This window comes from Plectropomus leopardus, chromosome 7 (genome assembly GCF_026936395.1).
Source record: "Plectropomus leopardus strain MGB_pleo_1.0 chromosome 7, ASM2693639v1, whole genome shotgun sequence".
Classification (NCBI taxonomy): domain Eukaryota; kingdom Metazoa; phylum Chordata; class Actinopteri; order Perciformes; family Serranidae; genus Plectropomus; species Plectropomus leopardus.
Window position 1 is genome coordinate 22,452,364 of NC_142182.1, and position 27,682 is coordinate 22,480,045.

The 27,682-nt window shown below is 37.3% G+C and overlaps 1 protein-coding gene across 1 annotated transcript in view; it reads right to left on the reverse strand.

Moving 5' to 3' along the window:
* swap70b (switching B cell complex subunit SWAP70b) overlaps positions 1 to 26,958 on the reverse strand; it is a 39,722-nt gene extending 12,764 nt beyond the window's left edge. The window contains exons 1-7 of the mRNA XM_042495800.2: positions 26,771 to 26,958; positions 22,590 to 22,730; positions 10,924 to 11,097; positions 8,245 to 8,472; positions 7,009 to 7,155; positions 6,653 to 6,761; positions 5,524 to 5,705 (exon numbers count right to left, since the gene is read on the reverse strand). Of these exons, the coding sequence (XP_042351734.1) occupies positions 5,524 to 5,705; positions 6,653 to 6,761; positions 7,009 to 7,155; positions 8,245 to 8,472; positions 10,924 to 11,097; positions 22,590 to 22,730; positions 26,771 to 26,866 (1,077 nt within the window). The 5' untranslated portion in view covers positions 26,867 to 26,958. The remainder of the gene's footprint in view (positions 1 to 5,523; positions 5,706 to 6,652; positions 6,762 to 7,008; positions 7,156 to 8,244; positions 8,473 to 10,923; positions 11,098 to 22,589; positions 22,731 to 26,770) is intronic.
* Between the last annotated feature and the right edge of the window lie 724 nt (positions 26,959 to 27,682).

Below are 27,682 nucleotides of genomic sequence, written 5' to 3' on the forward strand. Positions count from 1 at the left end.
TTTCAAGCAAATAAACTAGGCTCAGCAAAGTGCAGTTTCATCAGAAGTTGGAGGTATTGGCTACGCTATATGTATGGCTGTAATCTGTGTGTGTTGGACACATAAAGTGTTATTTATAAAAGCAGAACATGCTTTGCAAGTGTGCACACATGAGGGAAACCTCAGGCCAGGTAATACTGATACTAATACTACTAATACTAATACTAAGAACTATAATAATAAGTGTTATTATAAATAATAATTGTGATTGGTCACATTTATCAGTCTTTTGTTGAAGGCATAATTTCACATCCTTTTGGTAAAGTACTTAATAAAAATTTGTTTTAATAAAATTGCTGTAAAGTAGGTCATTGATTATGTATCTAACATTTTGTAGTGATTATTGAGATTGGTCACTGTTAGTGAGGTTGCACAGGAACATGTGACAAATTAGTGGAATGGACACTATATGGAGCCACATAAGCTGTGTGAATATAAAATCTGCTCTTGTGCTTTTGGAGGGCCTTTACAATGTGGAAAAACTGAGCTTCCTCTTTGCTGTTCTTTTTAACGACTGATCCACATACTGCTCTCTTTGAGCTGTCAGAAGTATTGATATTGAAATGAGTCATTAAGGCATCTACACCCATTTATGGCCAACTGTGGGAGCAGAAATAAGGCTTTTGTATGCGTGCCCAGTTTCACAAGGGTTGAGACCATTGCATATGTCCAGCTTCATAACTCTGACAAGAATATTACAAATGTATTTATTGCTTTGACTCTAAATAGTTTTAGGTATCTGGCCCTCAGGACTCCATTGTTGTATACCTGACAAAATCTTAAATATTAAATAAATATAAATAAACACAGTGTCCACTTTATTAGGGACACCTGTACAATCTAATGCAACACCTCAGCTACAAACTCTACCTCCAAAAGGCAATTACCAAGTTTGTTGACACTGTCAGAGGTGTTAATGTAACTACAGCCCCTTTTACATAGCCTGTTCAATGCAGGGCTGTTGTGCTATTATTCCACCTCGTCTTTCTGAATAAAAGGTACGATCACAGATTGGGGGGACAGAGTTGTGAGCCAGCAGGTTGGGACAGGTGCGATATTTTGATGATGTGTTATATGCGCAGTCCACCACCACATGATTTAAAAAGCAGCTAGCAGCAGTTAGCAGCTAATTTAAAGAAGAACAGCAACTGAAAATGTCGCCAGCTGGGGATACAGTGAGGTCCAGGACCACCTTACCCCCAGACCAGAGGACGAGACAAACAGGGATGGTAAATGATAGTTATTGCCATGTTATTGTTTAGAAAGTGCTGCCTGACCCATATTTTAAATGTCACCCAACACGCTGACGCTATTGGGTTGAGGTTCAGACACACCAAATCAATATGTATTGGCAACAATGACTGTTGCATCGCTTCAAGTTGCCTGTGTCTCTGTGCTGTGTTCATGTGCAAGTTCTTTGGCAAAGACTGCAGCTAACTAGCATGTACGTTCTGCACCTGTGTGAGAAGAAATAATTCTCCATACCATCACGTGGCAGTGGTCTAATATATAATAATATTTACATTGCATTGGTGAACAATAACAAAAACAGTTGCCACATGTTTCTGCTAAAGAGCTCAGTGGCTAAAAATACAAGTTTGTTTTGATCTCACTCCCTCCGGATTTTTTAGTAATTTTACTTTCCCCACTTCATTTTCTCTTTTGATGCACAGAGCTGAACTGTGTAGAGTCAAATCATTCACCATGATATGTTTCAATCACTTTATGCCATCCTGACTTCCTGTTAACCTAAAAGCCATTCACAGTGTGAACAGGAAGCAGCTACTCGTCATCAGAATTTGGGGAATCTACACAATCACTACCAGTCAGTCAGCAGTGTCAACAGGCAGAAGTGTGAGTCAGGATCGGGGAGGTTTACTGGAAAAACATGTTTAATGGAGACTGATGTCGTTCCTCCTCCTCCTTCCTGGTTCAATACACATTCCTCTGTTTGCAGCCATGACACACCATTCATCAGTCTGAGGCTGCGGGGTGGAGCTGAGCTATTATTGGTATTCATGAGCTGCCAGTGAGTTTCAGAGGAGACCCAACAGAGTTTTTAGGTGACCTACTTTAATTGTTGTGTGAACAGTGTGTGTGTGTGTGTGTGTGTGTGTGTGTGTGTGTGTGTGTGTGTGTGTGTGTGTGTGTGTGTGTGTGTGTGTGTGTGTGTGTGTGTGTGTGTGTGTGTATGTGTGTGTGTGTGTGTGTGTGTAGGTGTAGGTGTGGGTGTGGGTGTCTGACACCAGCAGTTTGTTATCTATTTAGGGATCTTCAGATGATGCACGTAACTCAGTTTGTGTTACTTTAAGGCGTGACGTCGTCTCTGAGGAATGTTGTAGAATCAGCTTTGTGGCTTTTTGTTGTGGTGACATCAGCAGTACTCACTGTAACTGCAGATACGATGATGATATAACCAAATCAGAAAGTATTTCTATTCAGGAAAATATTTTTCCTTCCTGATACTCGTGGAGTTGAACTAAGTACATTTACTCAAGTACTTCAGCACAATTTTGAGGTACTTGTACTGTACTTTAGTTTTTTATTTTATACCACTTTGTGCTTCTACCCTACTACATCTCAACATTTTACATTTTACTTCACTACATTTGCTTGACAGTATAAGCAGGGCTCCCCATACATTCATTTATTTGTGGCAGCCCACCTCAATTAAAGCATCTGCTGCCTGTAATCTATGTCATATTTTTGGAGCTGGACTGTATAGTGTTCGGTTACTTACAGCACCACACTATCAGAGCACAGAACGCACTCTGTGCACTGATGGAGCAACAGAACATCAGGTTAAGTGGAACATTTAAACATTTATTCTGCTGGTTCTAAAAGTTTTCATTTACTCGCAGCAGCTGCTCCTTTCATCTATTAATCTGATCAGGTCTGACTGGATCAAAAGAACAATAATTAACTCCATGAGTCACAAACTGCTGCTGAGGAAAAGAAAAACTCAGGGAGAGCTCTTGAGAGGGGACACAGAATGCCTAGTTTAAAGTAATAATTATTTTTTAAAAAAAGTTTGCAGTTTATTTTGCAAATTTAAGCTATTAATGCAAAAATATAAATCAACTAATGCATTATGACTATTCTTACTAGATTAAACTACCCAGAAGTATATAAAGTCATTAAAATCAACTCCACCTTCATTAGCCTCCACATTAAAGTGATGAATACATGAATGCATCAACAATTATAATCCGTTAATACTATATATTATTCTGAAAAGGCTCAGTCTGCACATTAACGACTTTTAACTTTTGTACTTTTTGATTTCGATGTTTACTGTACTTTAACTTGAGACTGATTTTGAATGAATGAATGAACTTGTAACAGTATTTTTACACTGTACAGTATTCCTGCAGATCCTTAAAAAGTCTTAAAAGGCATTAAAGTTGTTAATCTAAAAATAAGGCCTTAATTGTTATTAATTTTTTTTAAATTAACCCCTAAAAAGTCTTAAAAATTTTATGACATGGAAAGGATTTTATGAATTGCTTTTTCTGACATTGCTTTGGAATATGTCAAAAATAATTGGTATCTTAAAAATACAATAAATGTCTGGGCAAAATTTTCCCTTAACTGTAGTTGGCGTAATTCTTGGCGCTTTACAGTTTTGTTTTGCTTTTAAACTCAATTTTGGTTATCAAAATTGTCTTAAATTTTATTGTGAGTGGCATTAAAAAAGTCTTTAAAATTCTTAGACCCCACTTGCTTTAAACTGTAGGAACCATGCTGTAGTTTGCTACATCTACTCAAGTAAAATATCTGATTACTTCTTCCACCCCTCACAGTGCTTAATAATCTACAGAGGAGAAGTTATCATGGCGGCAATTATTTTATCGAATCTCAGTCTTAACAGACGCAATATAGTGGCCATATTACAAATTAATCTAAAAAGAGTGTTTTCTTGCACACCTTTATTATGGCACTGTGTTGAAGTGAAAAGTTGACCCACACTTTTTTTTCTACATTTTTTTAAGAGAGTCCTCTCTAATTGGCCTCATTGAGTAAGTATTTTTCAACACGGCCAAAAGTCAGTCTGAGCTTCAGGGATTCAATCAGCGATAACCAAACAAAGGTTGCGAATCTACAAAAGAGCCCTGAATACAGAGGGTGAAGAGAGATCCATGCGTGAGTTTACTTTTCAACTTAGGAAACTTTCCTGATAAAGAGCAGAACGGACAGTTCATATCAAAACAGCAGAGTCAGCTATGAAAGCGAACAAGTGTGTCTGAAGTACACACTCAGCCTGAAACACAAAGGTCTTTTCAAACTGCAGAGATGCATAGGTAGAAAAACATGGCTTCTTCCTTCAGGTCACTTTAAGCTTGACCCTGGAACCGGAAAGCCTCACCTCCTTCCCATGTTTTTTTTTTTTTTGTTTCTTTTTTTAACTGGAGTAATTTCTTTATCTTACAAGTTAAGAAATTACCTCTGGGGAAATCCCTCAGACTTCATTCATGAACAAATTCCAATTAATTTTTTCCTGGATAACCCCCCCCCCTTAAACTATAAACACATCCTGGTGTTTCAGGTGCACAGTGCTTACACCTGTTATCTGTGTTTGGGTTTATTATTTCTAGTTTTAGTTTATGTCATTTTTTCTTCATTTTTTGTGTCTGCAGCACCTCAGTCACCACATCAGCCCAAACAAGCCCTTTTTTCACAAAGATTGTGCTATAGAGCTGCAACAAAACTCCTTTCTTAATGCCGCCTCTGCATTTTTAAACTAAACCAAACAACGGCAGCATCATGCAGCTCCAGTGTGTGACTTTAGATAGCATGTCGGCATCGCTGAAACAAAACAGGTGGCATGACGTTTAACAGAACAGCATCTGCCTCTAGTGTGACATAGAACACTGTGCGTACACAGCCCTTTCTAAACAATAACAGTCATTTACTGTCCGATATGGCGGCTGATTTTGTCTGCTGCTGGGTGGGAAGGGAGCTTCCAAATATCATTGTTTTCCCAGTTTTTCTGACATTTTCGGCTACTGTTCTTCTCCAGGTTAACCGCTAACTGCTGCTGGCTGCCTTTTTAAATCTCCTGGGATGGGCTGCAGGCATAACACACCTTCAAATCATCACATGCCCACACCCATGGTCCAGTGCTGCGTTCTGTCCCTTTTTCATAGACCTTGATTCTGCTCTGTTACTACCTCCGCTCAAGGGCGTGAAACGTATCTGCAGTTAAATAATGGAAAAGAACCTTCAAGACTGATGCACATTTCTTTTTTGGACCCAAAGGAAAATCAGGTTGCGTCAACAGTTAAAATCTCTGAAACCCAAACTAGATAGGGGAGAATCTGTCCAATATACACGCCTTGTTTAAACTTGGCTCCTTCTTGTGTCAAAGAAACACTTCCACACTTAGCTATTTTAGCTTTGACTACAAAAAGGAACTGGCGATGCACCAGACGTTTTCTGATTCACAGTGCGAACATTTAACGTGTTTGTTTCTTCTCTCCTTACCTTCCTCATGTTCTCCAGTTCAAGCTGTTTAGCCTCATTAGCCGTCTGCAGCTCACTCATCCTCAGCTCCAGCTCTTCCTGCTCGGCCTGCTGTTTCAGTCGCATCTCCCTCCGCTTCTGTCGAGCCTCGCGGTGCGGCGCTGGACGACCCTGACGCAGCAAGCTGACACAGGTCTGAATGGCTGAGAGGGAAAAAACATTAAGGAGATATTAAGAGCATGTCTGTGAATGTATGTTCACAAAAGTAAAACTAATTTTAAAAAAAGTCCAAATAGTCAGAGAAGAGCTGAAGCTTTGGATTAATAATTATTAATGATGTATCACAACAATTATGTGATAAAACTGTAGTAAAATACAAAACCTGTTTGGCAATAGCCTTTGTACTAGAGCTGAAATAGTCAATTGAAAGACAAGTCAAGCGACAAACAATCGTCAACTATTAATCATAATCAATTAGTTGTTTTCTGTCTTTTTACAAGAACTATTAAGTGTACTTTTTGGCTATACATGGATGCTTCACACACACACACACATATATTCCAAATGCACACAAAACACAACACACAAAACATATTTTAAACTTTCAGCATCTTGCATATGACACTGCTGCTTTTTTTCTTTATCGTTTAATATTGTGAACTGAATCTGATATTTGAAAATATGACTTTGATTTCGGGGCTTATTTCACTATTTTCTGGCATTCAATAATATAATTATAATTATAATATAATTGCAGATTATTATTATTATTTACCTATGTGAAATCAATTTTCATAACAATTTCCCGACTTCTTAAAATTGACAAAAACTGCAATATAGGACAAGAATTTTGTGTTTAAACATGAATTTAATTCCATCTTCCCCACTGAAATGTATGAAGTACTTTACAAACTAAACATTTACAGAGAAAACCAAAACATTCAGTATCCCTAACATGCAGCTTTGGCTCCCAGTGTTTTTGGTAAAAAATATCTTGCAAAAACAAAAAAAAAGTGCACATGCCGCAGTATGGAGTGAATCACTAAGTTGCCTAATGAGTCACATGTTGAGGCTTACTGCCACAGAATTATACAGTGGGTATCCGATAAGTAATAAGAGAAATGATGCCTGAAGTTACGTCACTACTCACCCTGGATCCACTCCTGCTTCTTCTTCTTGTCCGACGCACTGATTTCAAAGCTTTTATGTGACGACTTGATGAGGAAGAGACACTTCTTTCCTTCTTTATCTTGTAGAGGCTGCAGAGGAAAACAACAGATAAAGATTAAACCAGCTGATAAATAACAAAAAAACACACAAGCAATTACTCTGGGCTGTATAATATTTCTATAGATGGATAAATAGATGGATAGAGATATATATCATGTATCAGATTCACATTGTAGCCCTAATATTTTCCACACTCTGGCCTCAGATATCAGATCAATCGCTATGAAGGCTGAGAAATAAGTGGGAGACTTTTCTTAAAAAGAACTAGGTTCTTGCCTCCACACTGCAGTTTCCATCCAGTAAGATATCTCCTTTCTTTTCTGCCAGGTCCTCGCCGACATAGTAGGAGATGGAGTTTGGCTTCAGCATGAACCAGCGCTCCGTCCAGTTCTTCCTCTTGTGACCTTTCTTCATCATGTAGCCCTGCAGAGAGAGAGAGGAAGAGGACATCAATCAGGGTAATTTCAACCCACGACTGGCCTCAACATTAACTGACTTCCATTATAAAATGATCATTTGCAGACTGGTATTGGACATTTAAATTTTGTGATCTTTCTTTAACTCACTTTAAAAATGTTTTATGTTTTTGCATGCTTTTTTGTAGCGTCTACATGACCCCAAGAACACATTCAGTCCATTCTTGACATGAAAATATACAGACCTGCCACACATGCTCACAAACTCTCACTTCCTTATTTTATGTAATGTATGTTTGCATGGGGTTGTTTTATTGACTTATTCTGTTCTAAATCAATCTGTCAATCAGTCTTATCTGTGTGTTTGTCTTGAGGTTACGAGTACTTTTACATTTTCTTTGTGCAAATATGTTAACCTCTCTGCTGATGCACTTTGTGAGCCATCTCCAAGCACTTTCCAACTGACAGAGAGAGCACGAACATAAAGACGTGTAGATGACTCAAGGGGCACTGGCTTATTTACACAATATTATCAGATATTTATCATTAAAATGATATCAGTTTTTCATTTTTAAATATCATGGTTATTGCCAATACCATTACACTGCAACACCTCTAATAAATGTAAAGTAAAGAGTGAATAACTTCATAAAACTGCTAGTCACTGAAATTTTTAGCAAACGTCAGTCAAAGAGGAAATCCTGCATTCATTGGAGACTGTTCAACTGTAGATGAAAACACATTTAGTTCTCTAATAAATATTTGTAGCGGTAGAATTGTGTATGTGGGATTGAGTCAAAATAAGCTGCAGTGTTTGCTAATAATAATAATGAAGGAACATGTCATGTAGTGCAACAGTGGGGCTCACTTATGTGTATTTGATAGTTTATGGTGCTCTATAGTACAGAGGAAGAATATGAATCAGGCTTTAGATACACACACAATACTTGTTAGTAGTTTGTGTTTTTCATTGTTTCCAGGGGATCTGTATGTATGTCTGCCTCCATTATTATTGTGAACCAAACATGAGCTGTGCAAGAACAGATGGAGTTTATTTAACCATCAGTTACGAAGACTGTGCAGGTGTGTCGCCCACCTGTTTGAGCACATCCATGATGAGCTCCTGGTAGACCTCGTTGATGCCCATGGAGAGCGTCTGGCGGTCCATGCCCTTACTGAAGTGGCCCGAGCCCACCAGGCGGATGAGCTCCCAGGCATTCAGACTCTGCTGCTTCGAGTTCAGCTGCAGCTTGTAGTCCTCAAAACGCTCCTCCACCCAACTGCCCCCCATCGCCTCAGTCAGTTTACGCAGAAAGTACTCAATCTGTGCAAGGAGACACGTGCAAGACACGTGCACATGCAAGTGTTTTAACACCAACACACCAAAATGACAAACACAAGCAAAACAGTTACAAGATTTCTTTACTTTTAAATTAAACATTTCATCAGTATTGAAGATATCCGTCTCTGTCCTGTATTTTTCCCTCTTTACATCTCTACACGAGCTGACTGGAGGATATAAATCTACATTTCTTCCTGTGATTCAGCTCTGATGTTTGTTGTACCCAACAATAAATCCAGCGTTTGTAAAAGAACAGGAAGCTGGAAACTTCCTTTTCTGCTCTTGAGCAACAGACATTTTTCAACTGACCAGTTACTGGTAAACACTGAACCCCCATATGGTAATGTACAAACACTAGTACTAAAATCCAGTTCTGTATTTGAGTCTGTAACATCTATATTCATTCTGAAATGAACAAAAGCTATTTAAATGAGTCGTGAGTGGAGTAGATAGTCAGTTCAATTCTGTTGCAACATTTGTGTTAAATACTTCCACAATTTTGATGATTGACCAAACATTTGGGAGAGAGTGCTTTTCAAATATTAAGTTCTTCTGTTGAGTTCTATTAAGACAGTTACTGTAGTACACAGACAACATTTTAAAGTGCAGACAGTTTGCTGCAGGAATACAAGTTAGATGGCAGTTGATAGTGGATCAATTAGGACCCTTAACTATGGACCTAAAATCTGATCCGATCTTTCCTTCTTCAATAATAGAATATTGAATTTTGTATTTGGAAGAAAAAGTATTCAAGTGTCTAAAGCCGTGACCAAACCCAAGCCTTCACTGACAGCAGCATTAACCCATCGAAATCTGGGAAAATGTTGAATTTTAGCCAAAAAAGTAAAGTTAAAATAAAGGAAATGGAAATTACCAAAATAAAGTGCCTACATTTTTTTTAATTCTTTAAAATAAGTGTAAATATATAATTTTGATAATTGTAAATATATTTTCGTTTTGGGTATTAGCCTTGTTATTTGAATCACTAATTTATTCAGTTTTTTTAAATTTAAAAAACAGAAAAAATCAAACCAATTCACTCAGGGTTCAAAAGCTAAAATACAGGGGAGTTATCTGAAGTCAGCACAAGAAAAGTGATGTCAATCCAGGTTTGAAAGGGCTTAAAACAAAGTTTTATGGAAAACAAAAAAATTATCTAGCCCTTAGACAAGAGTATCGATTGAACATGGACATCAGATTCTCTTCTTACTTTGTAATCAAACACAGCTGAATCTAAAATCAAGAAATTCTCTTAACCGCACGCTGTGTTTTATACCGGTAATGCATTGAGCTCTTTGCCATTAACAATAAAGACTTAGAAAATGTTTATATGCCACAAACTGAGGTATAACGGTATTTGTTTAATACTGTAATGCTACAGTCAGATATTTTGTTGGCACTGATAGCCCAGCCCTATCCAAGTTATTTACATGCTGTTGAACCTAATTAGTTTATGTTTTTACTTCAGGGCCGGATTCAGGTTTGTTACCTGTTATCATATGGTCTTGAGTAAAAGTATTTTGATGGAGCAGCCAGTGATATTTTCAGTTGATCAGTGTTCACAGACCCCAAACAGCCTGATTCACTTGAGGCCATTGGAGCTTGGATTTCTAGTATCTGCCTCCAGATGGCGAGGGGGCGTGCTCAAGATGCCGCTCAAAAACAGAACTTGTTCCTTTTGATTGTATTGCAAACTACATTTCTAACAGTGAAAATGGCATCCCAAAATTTAAGTGCAGGGGATGTTATAGATGAAGATACATGTTACAGTGTTTTGACTGACATTCAGAGAAGCAGAGAGGGCAGAGGCTGCCGCTGCATTAGCTGTGCAAGAAGATATGGCCCAGTGGGAGGCCCCGAGAACCCGAGCTGCCGGGATGTTGTGAACAATGCATCTTCACACATGCAAAGAGAACTGCGCTTTCTCAAATCAACACTATTACAATTACCTAATGTAGGGGGGGAAATTTTCCCTTCAAAGTATTAAAAGTTAAAGTAGTCTAACACATCAAATCATCAACCTAAATTATCTCAAAATAGTTGCAGATTTATTTTCTGTCGATTGACTCGTTGATTAATCAGCTAATTGTATAATTGTATAATAACTGTTGGGAAGTTTAATTTATAACAAAGCATCATTGTAGAAGTGCTTTGTATGTTTTCTGTGCAGTAATCTTGATTTGTAAAGCAACTAAAGCTGTCAGATAAATGTAGTGAAATAAAGAGTAAAATATTTCCCCCTGAGATGTGGCTGAGTTAAAGTAAAAAGTGGCATGAAAAGAAAACACTCAAGTATTTCAAACTTGTACCTAAGTGCAGTACCTTAGTAAAAGTACTTGGGTACATTCCATCACTGTAAAGTAGTACAACATCAATTTGTCACAAATTGGTAAAGCAAAATGCTGCTCCTTTAACGTCTCCTTTTACACTCACCTCCTCAGTGACGATGGTGAGCGGGTATCTGTCCTCAGACAGGAAGTTGAAGATGCACCAGACTTTGAAGGCGTCGTCGTTGGAGATGAGCAGTTGGCTTTGATCGAGGTTTTTCCTCGAGCTCAACGTCCAGCACATTTTGTTGAAGTCCTGCCGGTCAAAGTTGCCTGTCACCTGAGGTGGAGCAGCACAGCAGAACAACTTTGGTGAGTCAGTTTGTTTCTGAAGCAAACAGTTCAGTTTGTAAAGAGAACGTCCGACAAGCACAAAACACAGATCCAAAACCCTGAGTTGGCAAACACTCCCTCTGCTCCTTCAGGTTTCAAACTTTTTTTTTTTTTTTTTAAAGTGAAGCATAAGTTTCATTTTTCTATTAACTGTGAGCTGAAGAGTAAGTCATGGGTTCTGCCTTCATTTCGCCCATTTGATTATTTTTTGAGGCTGGAAAAGGTATCACTGTTTAATATTTTACGACCAAAAAGAGAGAAAAGTCTGGAAACATTAACATTTGTTAAAAAAAAGTGTGTCATTGTTACAGTATATGTCTCACAATCATTCAGGTTTATCTTGTGACCACAAAGGTTCCTGATCCCCAGTTTATGAACCACTACTTAAAGCAGAGGTTGTAAAACAAAATTAACAACAAAGAAAAAAGAGTAAAGATATGTGAAAAAACAGTGATGGTGTTCAAAATATCTGAAGACTCAGTGACACAACATCCTGAATACACAGAGTTCTAGGGTTCAGAGAAATTGGAAGAAAGCTCTTGAGAAAGGTACAATCGGTGCTGTGGAGGGGAACTGTTCTCCTTGAGCCGCTGAACAGGAGCGTCGCCATGGAGACTCCTGGCAGGACGACTGTGCAGTCGTGTGGATGAGAAACACATCTCGTCCTGCTGGCAGTTGCCCTGTCAAACAAGCCACCAGACAAAAAAAAAAAGAAGCTCCCAGCGCTCACTAATCTGAACATGAAGTGAACACTGAAGCTAAACACACCCAGTGTCACATTTACAGTCTAAATTTGGCTTTTTTAAAAAACCACTGTTAAGAGAAATTATGCGGTCGTTTACTTTTGTGGTTTCAAACAGCCAGTGATGCAGAAACTGGATTCATTACACGACATCTTCTCTTTCACACATAATGGAAGCATTATGATAACAACATAATAATATCTCAAAAAATAAAAATCAAATAAATACAGATATAGTCAAGCCTGTGAGCAAGGATGATGAACAAAAAAACCCTTCATTTTACATGAACTGTCACAGAAATTTGTTCAAAGATGGTTGTTATTATTATTATTATTATTATTGTTATCATTATTATTATTATTATTATTATTATTATTATTATTATTATTACAAACACAGGATTCCAATTCGACATTCAGTTTAAAGGTTCTTTTCAATGATTTTTTTGTTAAGTTACATTTACATAAGAAAAACAGAAATCTTTCGAGAGTATGAAATGATATTGGCCAAAATTAGAAAGATTTCATTTTATAGCTAAAAATTGTAATTATTTAGACCTAATAGATTAAATGACAATGTTTGTTTACAATAACTTTCGAGTAGTAAACCCCTCATTTTACATAAATATAATCAGACGGTCCTAAGCAAACAATGGCTCAATTGATCTGCCACCTAAAAGGTCCATCTGAAAAAAATATTACCTGTTTAAGTGTACGCTATATTTAAAATATTTTTTCTGCCTAAGCTTGCCGTCAGACAGTGTACACTTGCCGTGTTAGGGTGTAAGGTAAAGCCGAGATAGTCTTCTAAATATAGTGTGGACTTAAACTAACATATTTCTTGAGGTTTTTTTTTTTTTTTTAAAGTGGATGAAAATACATTTTGCTGCAGCTCCCATCCACAGCAGAACATCGCTTAGCTTGGGTGCCATAATGTTAGATTTAGTTTATCAAAGACGGGAGCAAAACAACACAGTACAGAAACTAAGCACAGCAGACATGTCTGATAGGTCGGCCCACCATGTTTAACTATATACCTTTAAAGGTTGCAGTTACAGCTGAAAATGAAAATGACAACAGAAATAAACAAGTTTGCAGATTTGACATATCCCCACAACTGAAAACAACTGGCATCTGTCTACGCTGAAGTGGTTAATGCGTCGTCATGGTAATTCAGTCCGTACAAGTCTTTATGAAGTGATTTTGGAGACTATATACTCACTTTTTTCTTTAAGTACAAGTATACATTTTCAAAAAAACCTCTGATGTTGATCCTATTAAGTAAAGTCAAAAATGTATGAATTGTTATGTTTTCTGATATTTTTACTGTGAGTGTAGTATTTTAGGCTTATTATTATTTGTTCATAAGAGTTATCTAAGAGCTGAAGCTGTGACGTCACATCAATGTAAAGCTTAGAGCTGCTGAGTCAGTGGTTTATTTTCACATCTTAATAAACCATAATACCCTGAATTCTCTCACCATTGTTTAATTATTTTCTTATTTTCTGTGCTCTGTGAGAGACATTCAGCCCAAGTGAATAAACTGCAGTTGGAGAGAACTTTTCTAAAAGCTACACAGGATCTGATGTAACTCTCCATTGTGTTAATTTAAGAGTGAGTGCCTGTGTGGAAACCTGCACTGGATGTTAAAGTGATTCTCCACCCAAACATCTTTGAAACAACTCATCTCCTGTAGGATCCAACATGGGCTGTAAAAGTTTGTAGTTTAACACCTATACATCAGTTCTCTAAAACTAATTAGCCGCAACCCTTCAGCTTCAGTGTACATTCATTATAATGTATTTCAAGCATCTCTCAAATCACTCCTGCAGCACAAAATACTTCTGCTGTCCATCCATGTGATCAGTATGTTCAAAACAAGCACTATTATCCCTGAATGTAAGTATATACAGTGAAAAATTTGACTGAGTTCTGTACATATTTTAGTTCAATAAGAATTGACTAAATATTAGAAACAGCTAAAAGCACAACAGTTTTGAGATACACAGAACATTATTGTCATGCCATTAGGATAAAAGGTTGTCCTATTAGGCTGCATAAGGTTTAGCTAATAGACAAAAAAAGTGCACTTAAAGTTACAGTAATACTTAAGTCACAAAAATATTAGGACTACAGACTTTTAATAGGACCTATTATACTCATTTTCAGGTTCATACTTGTATTTTGGGTTCTAAGAGTATAGCGACACTTTCTACCATGAAAAATTACGAGTAAAAGCTCCTCAACCAAAATCTTAACAACTTATGTTATTGTTCCAGCAGGAATATGATCTGAGATCGAGGAGAGCGTAGAGTCCATGTTTCCCTGGTATTAGTGCGTAGCTTAGTATAGCAGTGAACTTGCAGCTGGGGAGTTACTGTAACAGACTTTCTACTGTGAAAATATCACCAATAAAGCTGCTAAACACATCAGGACATGTTCCAGTAGAAACCAAGATTACATGTTTCACTGATGTAAGCATGTAGCTAGTATATGTAGCAGCATACGTATGTATTGACAACACTCGCAGTCGTGTGCCTGATGCAGATTACAGAACATCCGTTAGGAGCTGATTCCAGCCTGTCTCGAAAGCATAAAAAACACTGGAAACCTGAGTTTTTCTTCTCACAGGGATTATTTTTACACGTTTACCTTGTTATTTGGCAACATTTAATATGAACATCTTGCATTGTAATATGATATATATGTCAGAAAGGAAAAAGCATATAAGGTCCTCTTTATAGCATTAACATGCAAAAGAAATCTTTAGATTTTGACCTGTTAAACCAAAGAATTAAATAGTGTAGTGTCATTCTAAAAAAACTGAAAGACTTAGTTTTCTTGGACTTGGACTTGATCAAATCTGACATTAAGAAGTTTATTACACTGCAGGAGTGATTTTAGAAGATTTTAAGGATCTTTTGACACTTTAAACCTGAAGATTGTCAACATTAGAATCCATCATTAACACACACTTTCAATGTTAGATGCTTTTGCTTTTTACATTTTTCTACTTTGGTCCTGAAGGAGCAATTACATTTTTTTTAAACTTGAGCTGGCATCCATTCAAGCTGAACGCAGCTGTGTTACACTCCTCTGAATCTACAGGTGGTGTCTGACTCTAAAGATAGATTGTGGGTGGAGTGTCACTTTGAAAAAGGTTGGCATGCTGCTGTGAAAACACTTCTCCCATTGTATTTTCTGGTCTGTCAGGCTCTGACAATAGAATCTGACTCAAATAACACGAATGTCAGCCCTGTCGTTACTAAGCAGCATGAGTGAGTCTCATATCATGATGATGATGATGATGATGATGGTTGTGTTCATGCGCCATGCTAGTTTTGAACGTGAGGTTTGGAAGAGTCAGCACATACTGACTACAGAGAAAAAAACGCTGGCACAGTGACAGCAGTGAAGTTTGTTCTTGGCTTTACATTGTTGTGTCACGCTCGTCTTGTTTTTCTTTGTCCTCGTGGCTCGCTGGCGCGCTGTGTCATTTTCTATCTCACTCTCACTCCCTCCATCACTCTCTCTCTCTCCCTCTCTCTACACTTGAACAATGAGAGCCTTGTCAGCGCGGCCTCCCCTCCTTCTCCACTGCCACATGTTCATTAGGATTCAGGATCTTATCTCATGCATCCCCAAACCTGCACAAGCTTTTACAACTGCCACAGAAACTCCATCAAGCAAAACTGAAAAAGCAATGTCTGGTTGGAATAAACAGCAACACAATACAAAAGGCTTGTTACCAGTTAAACAGGATTTTCTGCTACGTAATCAAAGGTTTTTTTGCTAATTAAACATTCACCAGTGGAGACAGGGACAGGCGAGTGCTCAGTTATGATATGATATCAGTCACTTATAAAAAAGGGGAAATGAAAACATTCTGAAACGCTTCAAAACACAAAATGACCAAACCCTCTGCAGGTGTTGGTGGGGATGTTTATTCGACTTCAGAGATGACTTTTCTAAAACACTTCAAACCATCGGTTCACCCAAATTACAAAAAAACAAGCATCGCTGTCCAGTGAGACGGCAATATTTTTAGGATAAACTGAAGTCTAAGAAAAGTCTCCTCATTATGTTACATAGACATTTGAAAACTCCGATTATCTGATCAATTTGTCGTCACAAATTTGAAAATTTGTCTGTTTTTCTGAACTCATGAAAAGTTCACTTCTTAAAAATAAATGACAATGTCCTCCCTTAATTTTTGGTTTTATTTGTTTGTGGTTTGAGATATCTGTCAGGGATTTTCTGTGCTTCCAATAAAATTCAGTAACAACATATACTTATAGAGTCACTATCTCCCTTATTCTCAAAACAAACTCACTGGCTAAATACCACAACACTCAGTCGCCAGTTTATAAACTACACCTACATAAACAGATGTACAATAATTATCATATGTGTATGATGAATTCGCCAAAAGTGCCATCAAGTACAACAATTTGAACATTTTTTGGTACGGTCTTACTTGAATTAATGTCCCAACATGATCAGGAGAGCGAAATATGGACCCTGCGTATGTGTTTGTATGTGTCCTCTGAGATATACAGATATACATAAGCCAATCATGCTTAAGGCCTTTGCACATGGAGTACATATTTTCTGTATGAATTTTTAAATTTGTTATCAGACACAAAATCATTATGCAAAAAACCTTTTGCTTTCTCTATGACTGTGTGAGGTCCTCGCCCTCTATTACATCACTTAACTGCTTTGTCAAACAACTGTCTACGCTTCGCTGGACACCAAATAAAAAAAAACAGAAATTGAACAATGCCAAACATTCGGCACTTAATAAGCGGGTTTACATATGAGATAGAGTCAGATTGTTGTTTAAATACATATTTTGTAAAATTACACATATTCTTATTATGACACACGTATGATAATTTAACTCAAAATACTATATTTTTAAGCCCCTGGTAGGACATTTAACATTTTGCATCTGCTTACGCTGATGGTGCCATTGAACTGTATTTTTTTTAACATTAAAAACACATCTCAGTATAACACAATGCAGTTCGACAGTACCACAAATTACAGCCTCCAAATTAGCATAAAGTTGTATCATCACCTATTTTAAACCAATAAAAAAATTAACATTATAACTTCTATGACGAGAGGGGTTATTTTAATTTTGAAAAATCATTAACGCAGCTTTGATAGTAAAATGCAAAGCGTCATATTCTGCAGGGTCAGAATTCAGAGAACTTAAAGACAAAATCTGCTTATGAAGACTTGAACCGACCCTTAAAAAACACTCTAAATGAGGACAGAAGTTTGGAGTTGAAGCCAAAATGACCAAATACCCTAACACTGTCAAACAAACAAATAAACCCAATGTAATGTTTATGAAGAAATGAAATTTTAAGGTGATCCTAAATCCTGCTACATCTTTTAGCATCGAAGGAGGAATTGAGGAGTCTCACAGTCTGGGGAAAGAAGCTGCTCTCTAGTCTGGTGGTTCAGCCGTGGTTACTTCTGTATCTTTTTCCAGATGGCAGCAGGGTGAACAGGCTGTGGCTGGGTGGCTGCTGTCTTTCAGTATCCTTTGTGCTCTGTGCAGACACCTCACTGATGCTCTGTAGATGGGAACCAGTGATGTTCTGGGCAGTTTTAATCACCAGCTGTAGGGCCTTCCTGTCCTGGGCCGTGCACGAGCCATGCTAGTTCGGGATGTTTACAGTCAGTATGCTTTTTATTGCTCCTCTGTAGAAGTTAACCAGGATTTGTTTTGGAATTTAGCCTTCCTAAGTTTCCATAGAAAATAGAGCCTTTTCTGTGCTTTTTTAATCTGGGTAGTGATGTGTGGTGACCAAGATAGGTTCTCGGTGATAGTAACTCCAAGGATATAGCTGTTCACCTGCTCCACTGATGTAGACAGGGGTGTGTGTCTCTGCCTCCTTCTTTCATAAATCAACAATCAGCTCCTTGGTTTTACTGACGTTGAGCAGTAGGTTGTTCTGTGCACCACTCTGCAAGATTGTTGATTTCCTCCCGGCATGAACTCTCATCGTTGTTTGTAATATGGCCGATGATGGTGATGTCGTCCGCATGCTTCACAGTAGAGTCCTCCTGATGTCTGGGAGTGCAGTCACAGAACAGAAGGGGGCTGAGCACACAGCCCTGAGGGGCTCCGGGGTTGAGCACTAATGTAGAGGTGAGACTGCCAATCCTAACTCTCTGAGGTCTGCATGTGAGGAATTTCAGTATCCAGTTGCAGAGTGTTGTACTGAGTGTTAATGCTTCATGGGAGAGATTGTGTTGAATGCTGAGCTGAAGTCAACAAACAGCATCCTGATGTAGCTGTTGTTATTCTGCAGGTGAGTGAAGACTGAGTGAAGAGCAGTAGATATGGCATCCTCTGTGGATCTGTTGGTTCTGAAAGCATACTGGTGAGGCTTCAGGCTGGCAGGGATGTTGTCTTTGATGTGCTGGAGAAACAGTTTTTCAAAGCACCTCATCAGGATGGGGGTAAGAGCCACAGGGCAGTAAAGCAGGTCTGCAGCTGGTCATTGTGATGATTAGTCGTTGGTATTTCAGGGTCACAGAGGATCACTTGTTTCAGCGCTCCAGCAAACCACAAAGTGCTGAGTCCTGAGTATTCAGTGTCACTGCTGCCAAATCAACAGTCTTCACTGTTTCAGTGTGTCGAGTCACTGAGCAACACGGTCACACCACACTGACACATCTGTGACCTCAGATAAGGTCAAACATCAGGGCTGCGCATTTTGCTTTCTGCTGCAAAGGTGGATAACACATATACATATCATTTAGCACAATGTCCAGTGCTGGAAGGTGTATTCAGAGCTGTAGCAGTATTACTACAGTGTAAAAATACTACACACAATAGTGTGTTGCATTTGACTGCTGTAGATGTTTAAGGTCGTGCTGATTTGAACTCCTCTATATATTGTACTATACTTTATATGGACCTTCTGCTCCTTATATTAAGTTGTTACTGGCAGCGTTTCAACCTGACGCCGTCCAGCTGCAGTTGATATGAACATGACAGGTTCTGGCTCATTTCTCAACTGACGCCGACCGTCCATGTATCATGCTGCAGCAGCAGGTGCCGTCTGGCCGTCCACCTGCGTATAATAACAATGCTGTGTTCCCAGCTGACGCCGTCCAGCAGTGTATTACATGGACACGAAAGGTAGTTTTTGGCATCAGAACAAACACACTTATTTTAACCCGAAACATGATCTTTTTTCTCATCCCGACCAAGTAGTTTTTCTGCCTAAAAGTAACTGCAACAGTTTCACAACATAAACCATGTGTTTAAATGCGTCTCAGCTCTGTGGCCTTTGTGTTGCTATGAGACACAGAGGGGTCGTGACAATGAGTCATTATACCTGGGATGCAAAAGTGTTGGTGAGAACCATGGATCTGTAAAAAGCCAACTTTTCATGGTGCCAGAAATACAGCCTTGTTTTTTTTTTTTAGCTTTGTCACAATGCATTTTCCTGCTGATCCACGAGGGGTTTTAAAGAGTTTATTCAGCTTAAGAAGTAGAAGAGTTTTCTCAACACGTGAAGGAATACTTCATTTAGTTTATACGAGACACTGACATTCAAATCACCAAATTTGCTAAGTTTTCACTGGAAGACTATGGAAAACTGGAATCTGAAAAAGTAACTAAAGCTGTCAGACAAATGTAGTGGAGTAAAAAGTACAAAATCTACCTCTGAGTAAGGTTACAGCAATAAATCATGAAACTTGCATACTGTGCTTAGAAAATTTAATTATCTATAGTTTTGAAAAATATATTTTTTTCAGCTCTTAAAGGGTCATTGTAACTGATAATACTAAGTGTGTAATAGCAGTACTGTGAAACCGTGATATTTTCTTAGACTGTTATCACACAGTCAAAATCTTCTACTGATTCATCCCTACCTCTGAAATGCAGGGCAGTAGAATAAAGTAATATTAAATGGAAGGTACAAGTACCTTGAACTTAAGTACAATAATAAGTTACATTAAGCCACTGTTTACTTCCCATCTGTATCACACACACAGGTGTAACTTTTTTTTCTTTTCTGTTTTGGTTTTTAAGGATTTCAATTTTTCTACACTACAGTACTAACTCCATTCATGTTTAAAATAGGACTCCTGCTGCCCTGCTCTTTAAGTTTCTGGTTACAACACACACACACACACACACACACACACACACACACACACACACACACACACACACACACACAGTTTCCTTGTGTGACCGGGTGGAGTTTCCTCAGGAGTGAGAGCCGTTCAATGTACATACTGACGCCCTCCTCGCTCTCCACAGCTCGGTCACCTCCACTTCAATGGGTGGGTGGGATGGTTGTGTATCAGTGTGTATGGAAAAGTACAGAAAAGTGCGTGTTTTGGGGGGGTCTACTGACGTCTGCCCATGACGTCATGTTTCTCTTCCTGAACCTATATCCAGATTTTACATTCCCTCTAAGAAAAGTGTCCCTGTTAAAGTGTGAGAGTATAACAAAGTTTAAACCTCACTGAATTGCCAAACAAACCCACAGAACGTTATTTTAAACTAGTTGAGATTCAAAAGATAAAAAAAATATTCCAGCTGAATTTTTGCCTTCAGCAGTTAAACACGTTGTACAACTTTCTTTGATAACATTTCAAGAGCCAGAACGCAGAAGTAATGAGGTAACTTTAAAGATAACAATGAAACTCTGAAGTTGCTGAGTCTTTATTTAAAAAAAAAAAAAGGCTGTATCATTTTTGCATCGTTGCATCATTTTTGGTTAAAAAGTTTCATCACTGACCATGAGAACTCAACTGTAGAAGCCTGCATGTTTGGCACAGACAAAATCCAACAGGGGAAATTCACACAAGCTCTCTCTCAGGGAATGTCTTTTGTTTAACAGATTTATCTCAGAAACTGAGACAGGACTGATCCACGATGTCACAAGCCAAGTGCCACAAAAGAGTTAATCTTTAACTTTTTAGATTAACTGATTAAATACAGGTTGTTTACAACTAAAACTTCAAAGCACCACAAACAATAACACAGGTCCTAAAGAGGAGGTCTCGCACCACCGAGAGAAACACAGAAATCCTCTGACAGACTTTCCAAACTAATGCAACTAATCCAACATTTACGGAGTCGGAGTTGATCCGCAAAGCTGCAAAACTCTGTGGACGTTAACACATAGACTAGAGTGTAATCAATTTGCTCCGTCTGCTGTGACGGAGCGGAGCCGGACCGCACACGGATCTGGTGTAAGTTAGGAGTTAGAACTCATTGCAGCTTATGATATCACAAAGAGAAAGGACTATTTTTTTCACTTGTCATGATTCTCAATGAAACATTCATGCAGTGACCAGTTATGACATCATCATAGAGGGACAGACAGGGAGCTGACTCAGCGTTCAATAACTAGTTTTGTGCTGTCTGAGCTCAGCAGAGTACAATGACTGATGGACACTATAGAGTTCATCACCAATACAGCAAACCAATAGTAAGTGCATGTCAATCAATGGACTTCTGTAGTCTGACACAACAGTTTGTCACCAGTATCTCAAATAAAGATTTGCTGTGTGGGTGCATTACAATTATCACAGCAGCCTTAGATATACTGTACATGGCAATGAATTACTTCAGTAGATTAGAAAGGAGTTTTGGACCAATCAGATTCCTGAACTTGAAGTAAAGTAAGTCTTTGCTGCATTACTTATGCACTAAGAGAGGTCTTATTCGTAATGACAGATGATTGGCATGAGCATGATGTGGGCATATAAGGCTGATTTTGAGTCTAATGTAAGTAAGCCATCAAATTGCATTTCGGGAATTGTAGGATCCAGTGTTCTTGGAGCTTAATCCTTAAAGAAGTATGTCACCAATATAGAGTCCTTACATCGAAATAGGTTGTCCATATAGTAGAGATACAAATACTTTTGAAATTGGCGCTACATAACCAGAGAAAACAGAGAAAAAGGGTGTTTTTGCTCAAGAGGCAGAAAACCTGCAACTACCAGAATGCCATGCACCTGAGGGGGGGGGCATCAAAGTTCATCTACATATACATATACTACCCACATTTTTTTTAAACAAATCTGTTTGAAAATTGGCAAAGTACTCTTTAATTCTTAAAAAAAAGTACTAGTCAACTTCTGTGCAACATGAAAATGCATTTTTGACTACAAAAGAAAAAAGGTCTTATTACAGGACAACATATTTATGGTCACCTGTAATGTGTTAGAAAAAATTAAAAATTACAACAAAAAAACCTAAACATATAGGAGGTGGCTGCTTTTCAGCCCTTAATTTTTATTTATTTATTTATTGTTTAAAAAATCCTCTCAGTCTGTTGGGATTTTGAAAATTAGAAATTACACACAGTTATCTATCTCTTTTCAATCCTGCTGCCAGGTTTGTTTTTGTACTCCTGATGATTTATCATTCTCTATTTAAAGAGATGAAGAGTCGCAGAGTGGTGACTCACTTTGCCTAAAAGTAACCTCAGTGACCATTATTGTTTCCTCTATCACTCAGTGTAGTACATTATAGTATACTGTTGATAAAGAGTGCAAATCTTGTATCTCCAGTTTCTGTGGTGTTCATTTATGCTTTATTAATCCCAGAAAACAACTGCATCTGTTCGGTCTGTAGAATCACTTGAATATTTAAGTACCAGTGTTAAGTGTTAACCCAGTGGGACTCAGTGCTGTCTGACCTTATCTAGGATGAACTTGTTCAGGTACGGCATGTATCCCTGGTTGGAGACGGGACCCTCGTCGTCGTCTTTAAAGTGCTCCTCAAGCGCTACGGGGTCATGCGGGATCTTCATCACTGTACACAAATTGTGGGACAGCACCTGAAGTGATGGAAAAAAATCTTTTGTTTATTATTGATTAAAAAGAGCTGGCTATTTTTTATTTTCAAATAATCTGTCAGTTAGTTCAATTAATGGAGTCATTATTTAGTCTAAAAAAACCTTGTGAAAACAGTTTTAAAAAGCCTGGATTAAATTCTCTGAGCTCAAAGTAACATCTTCAAATAGCTTGATCGCTCCAAACAACAGTCCAAAACACAGAAATATTCAAATGACCATAAAATAAAGAGAAAATCTGCAAATTCTCAAATTTGAGAAGCTGGAATCAGTAAATGTTTAGAAATTTTGCTTGATAGATGACAATGATAATTTCCTATTAAAATATTCCACTATAGACTAAATGAGGATATGAAACAACACATTCTCATCAGTTAAGTTTTATTAGGTAAAACTGAGATACTTTCGCAGAATAATTCTTGTGTCATATTTGAGGAACTGATCATTTTTCAAGAAAAGGAGGTTAAGGAAGACCTTGAAACAGCACATTGGCAGTTTTATGTTGCACAGTCTAAAACCCCCAAATATGAATTCACTCTCATTAAGAATAATAAGTTAACATTTGGAAAGCTGGAATCACCAACCTTTTGCATTTTGCTCAGTGAACGACATATTAAACAAACAGTTATCAAGAATGTTATGCAGTGATACTCAACTTACCACCCCCAGGCCAAATCTGGCCCCTGATAAGGTGCCGGGTGGCCCCCCATCCATTTTTTTCTAATTCACAATTAAAAACTAAAGTAATTCACACTGGCAACTGTTTTGTACTTCTAGTGTACATATGGTGCCTAAAACAGCATCAAAATAGAGCTTGTTTATCAAAAAAAGTGGAGTGAGTCAGTGAAGGCCCCTACAGCCCCCGACACTGGTCCTAGCTAAGCCTTTAACATCCTAAAATCCTAGAAACGCCCTTAAATTCTAGAAATGTCCTTAAATCTTAGAAACATCCTTCAATCCTAGAAACAACATTAAATTGTAGAAATGTCCCTAAATTCTAGAAACTTCCTAAAATCCTAGAAACATGTATGGGGCAGCTGGCCCCCGACCTCCTGTCATTTTGCAAAATTGGCCCCAAAACAAAGCAAGTTGAGTATCCCTGCTGTAATGAGTTTAAGTTTTAAAGTAGCCTCTGTCTTCTAAAAGACACATTAACATAGTCACCAAAAGTGAACAACCAGAACAAAACTAAATTCTTTATCCTCCTTTCCATCTGACATTCAGGTGTTTATTTTCAGTATGTAAATAATACAACATTTTTAATGGCGCCTTTCATAGAACTCAAGGTCACCTTACATCAAATTAAATCAGACATAGAACATACAAGCAACAACCAGAACAATGACACAATCTTCAACGAAACATTAGCAACAAAGCACCAGTAAAAGAACACAAATCAAATCAACAACAAAACGTATGCATCCTTTTCAAAGCTCAGTGAACTCCTCATACTAACAGGTTAATATCCAGCACAGTTTCCCCTGACTGAGCAGCGTGGTTACAGTTGCCATCGTTTGTTTTTATGAAGGTATATCTATTTGAAATATTACAGTGCTCATTCAGTTTATAATTAGTTATCTAAATGACAATCTGGCTCTTGGTTAATTTGGTAGATTTCAGTCTGACGTGCAACACGTCAGGAGATACTTTGTCAATCAAATGTTCAAGTGAAAAAAACTTCACTGCAATGTGTGATTTCATGTATATCTCTAACTGTGAAGACAACACGGTGTAAGCAACATGACAGTTTTTCCAGTCAGAGAGGAGGGAGTTTCTCCTCTTTCAACACTTAAAACATGTCGTAGTTTGAGTGGAGCAACTAAGAATGAGTCTTTCCTCTTTACATTCAGAGGCAGCTGACCTCAATTTTGACCTTTGTTGTTGATTTCTTTTTTAAACTGCTGAACAATGTCTGGCTGGCACACAGCTGAAAATACGTGGGTGTATCAAAAAGTTGTTTACATATTGAGTTATCCACAGGGAACGAAAACAAAAGTTTACTTTAGTATAGAACAAAAGTATACTTTTGTTTTACTTGTTTGTGATTGTTCCACTAATAGTAACTCCGTTTATGATTGACTGACTTATAAGATATGTTTTGTTAGAAATTTAAGTAATGATACGAGTAAAGCAGTAAACAGTAGACAGAAACAACAGAAAATGTACTGGCAACTATTTTGATTGTTTACATTGACATTTTGTGGTAACTTCACAAATGTGAAGGTTTTCTGCTTGTTCATGTAATTATTTTTAATAATTTAATTTATTTTTTCATAATATTGAGATTTGAATTGACTGTTTCTAGTTCTTATCTTTGGACTTTTTATTGGATTTTTGTTTTATTTATTTTTTATTTATTTGTTTAATTAATCCCCTGTGCTTATGTGTTCTTTTGATTTTTATTCATTTAAAACAATTTATTTTTTATTGTTGTCATTTTCAGTCATTTACATGACACTTTTTCTGTGGTGTTTTAATACTGCTCTGAAGCCCTTTGGGCTGCATGGTGGTATTAAATGTGCTATATAAATACAATTTGATTTAAAAACAACATTGTGAAGATGTAATTTGGGGAAAGTTATTTTTTACAAACCAAGCTATAAATTGAATGAAGAAGAAAATAATCAGATTAATTCACAGTGATAAATGATACAATTTGTTGAAGGTGTATTCCCAGCTGTTAAAATTACACCCACCACAACCAACTATAAAAGTAAATATCTAATGATATATAATAGTGTAACAATTGCAAGTTAGAGTTTTCTGCTTTGAGTACTTGAGTAAACAAAAAAAACTATTACCTGATTATACTTGAATTCTTTTCTTGAGTGAAAATTTCAGTAAAGGACTTTTACTTGTATTTACTTGAGTTTTGTTTTTTAATTTTAATTTGTTTTTTTTACAGTGTGGTAATAGTACTTGTAAGGGATCTGAATAAATGGCATCAGAAGGTCCGAGTGTCTGAGCCAACAGCCCAGAATGTTTAATAAATGCGCTCAGATCTATATATAGGCCTAATATTTTAAAAAGCCCCTTATATAATAATCTGTTATTACATTCATACTTGCGCCTGAATAAATATATCATAAACACATTACATTTATAAATACATAGATTCAACTATTTTTCAAGCTCTAGTCATGAATTTTTAATGATAGCAGTTGTGAAATATCCTTTTTCTACTCTGTAATAATTGTTACTAACAAATACTTTTTTTAATCACAATTCATAATTAATCTGGAATATTTTTATTTATTTATTTTTAGTTTTTAGGGATACTTGAGAGTGCAATAATATGCATCAAAATACAGCCTTTTCATTTAAAAAAAGGGCTTAGCCCGGATCCCTTATAAAGGTCTGGGCTAAGCCCCTAATGTCCTGAAATCCTCCAGATGCCCCTGAGCTAAATACTTCACCCACTTCTGCTCATCCTGTCATGATATTAGAAACGTAATAGAGAACGTTTAAAATGCCATAGGTACCTCCAGCTACGTTAAAAACGTCAATATCTCTGTTAGAACAACTTTAGAGCTGCTGTTGCTGTTTTCCCTTTTCATGTTGTAGGCTCGTGTGGCTGGTTTTAATATATATATATATATATATATATATATATATATATATATATATATATATATATATATATATATATATATATGGCAAATTGTAATGTTTTAGAAGTTCCTACAAACGTTTTATTTGACCTTTGGAGGTTTCACTGCAATTTTCCTCCATCGATTACTACTTTTGTTGTGTGTGTTTTTTCTCTTTAATTACTGCCTTTAATAGATCAGTATGAAGACAAGCAGGTGCGTCTCTGCTGCTGTCGGAGCACAAACACAAGCGCAGTTGTGTTTTTCCTCGCAGGAAAGCGACAAACAACAACAACAACAAAAAAACGCCAACAAGTTTTTAAATGTGCCAAAAAAAACCCGCCAAACTTAGAGCGAAAACAACTTACAGCTCGACCCAAAACACCAGCTAATACTCCCAGTAAAGATGCGTGAGTAAATTAAAAACAAAGTTACCTTCAACTGGGATTTGGAGACTTTTCCGCTTTTGTCCACATCTAGAGCTGTGAACGCGTGCCAGATGGACTTTAACAGTTCGTCCCGCAGAGCCATACTGCTGAAATTAAAACTCTGCTCTTCCTCTGTGTGATTGTGAGCGTATAACTCCTGCTCTCTTCCTCTCTGACTGTCTGAACTGTGTGTTGGACGTGATGAGGAAAAGTCACGTGACGCACTGTCACAGTATGCGCGTGCTGCGTGTTTTGGCGTGATTGTGATTGAAGTGCTGCAGCACCGCTCAGCGAGAGAAAAATACTACACCAAAATACTGTGATGACGTGCGTACTTCATTTTATTGACCTCTAAGAGTTTCGATGTATCTGGAATGTAACTAAGGATACTACAAGTAGGCTACAAATTTGTACTTTAGTTGGGTGTTTGTTTGTTTGTTTTTTGTTGTTGTTGTTAGTTTTTACATGTTTTAATCCCACCTTTTTACTTTTACTCCATGGGACATATTTGTTTTAAATACAATTGTCAGACAGCTTTAGTTGCTTTTTTTCCTCACAAAACATTTAAAGTGTTTATAAAATTAGTTTAATTGAATATTTAGCCTATTCACATGTGATCTATAACTGAAACAGTAAGTGACATTGACATTTTTTGTTTTTGTTTTTGTTTTTGTTTTGTTTTTTTTTTTACCAATTTTGGACAACATACTACAGTATATTATGACATTTTTTCATGATTTTTGCCGACAAACTATACTGTTGTGTTTATTTCATAATATTTGACGACATACTATACTATTGCATTTTTTCATGATTTTTGACATAATCCTTTTTTCATCCTTTTGGACGACCTACTATGGTGTTTTTTTGAAATGATTTTTGACAATATACAATACTTTGGCGTTTTTCCATTTCATAT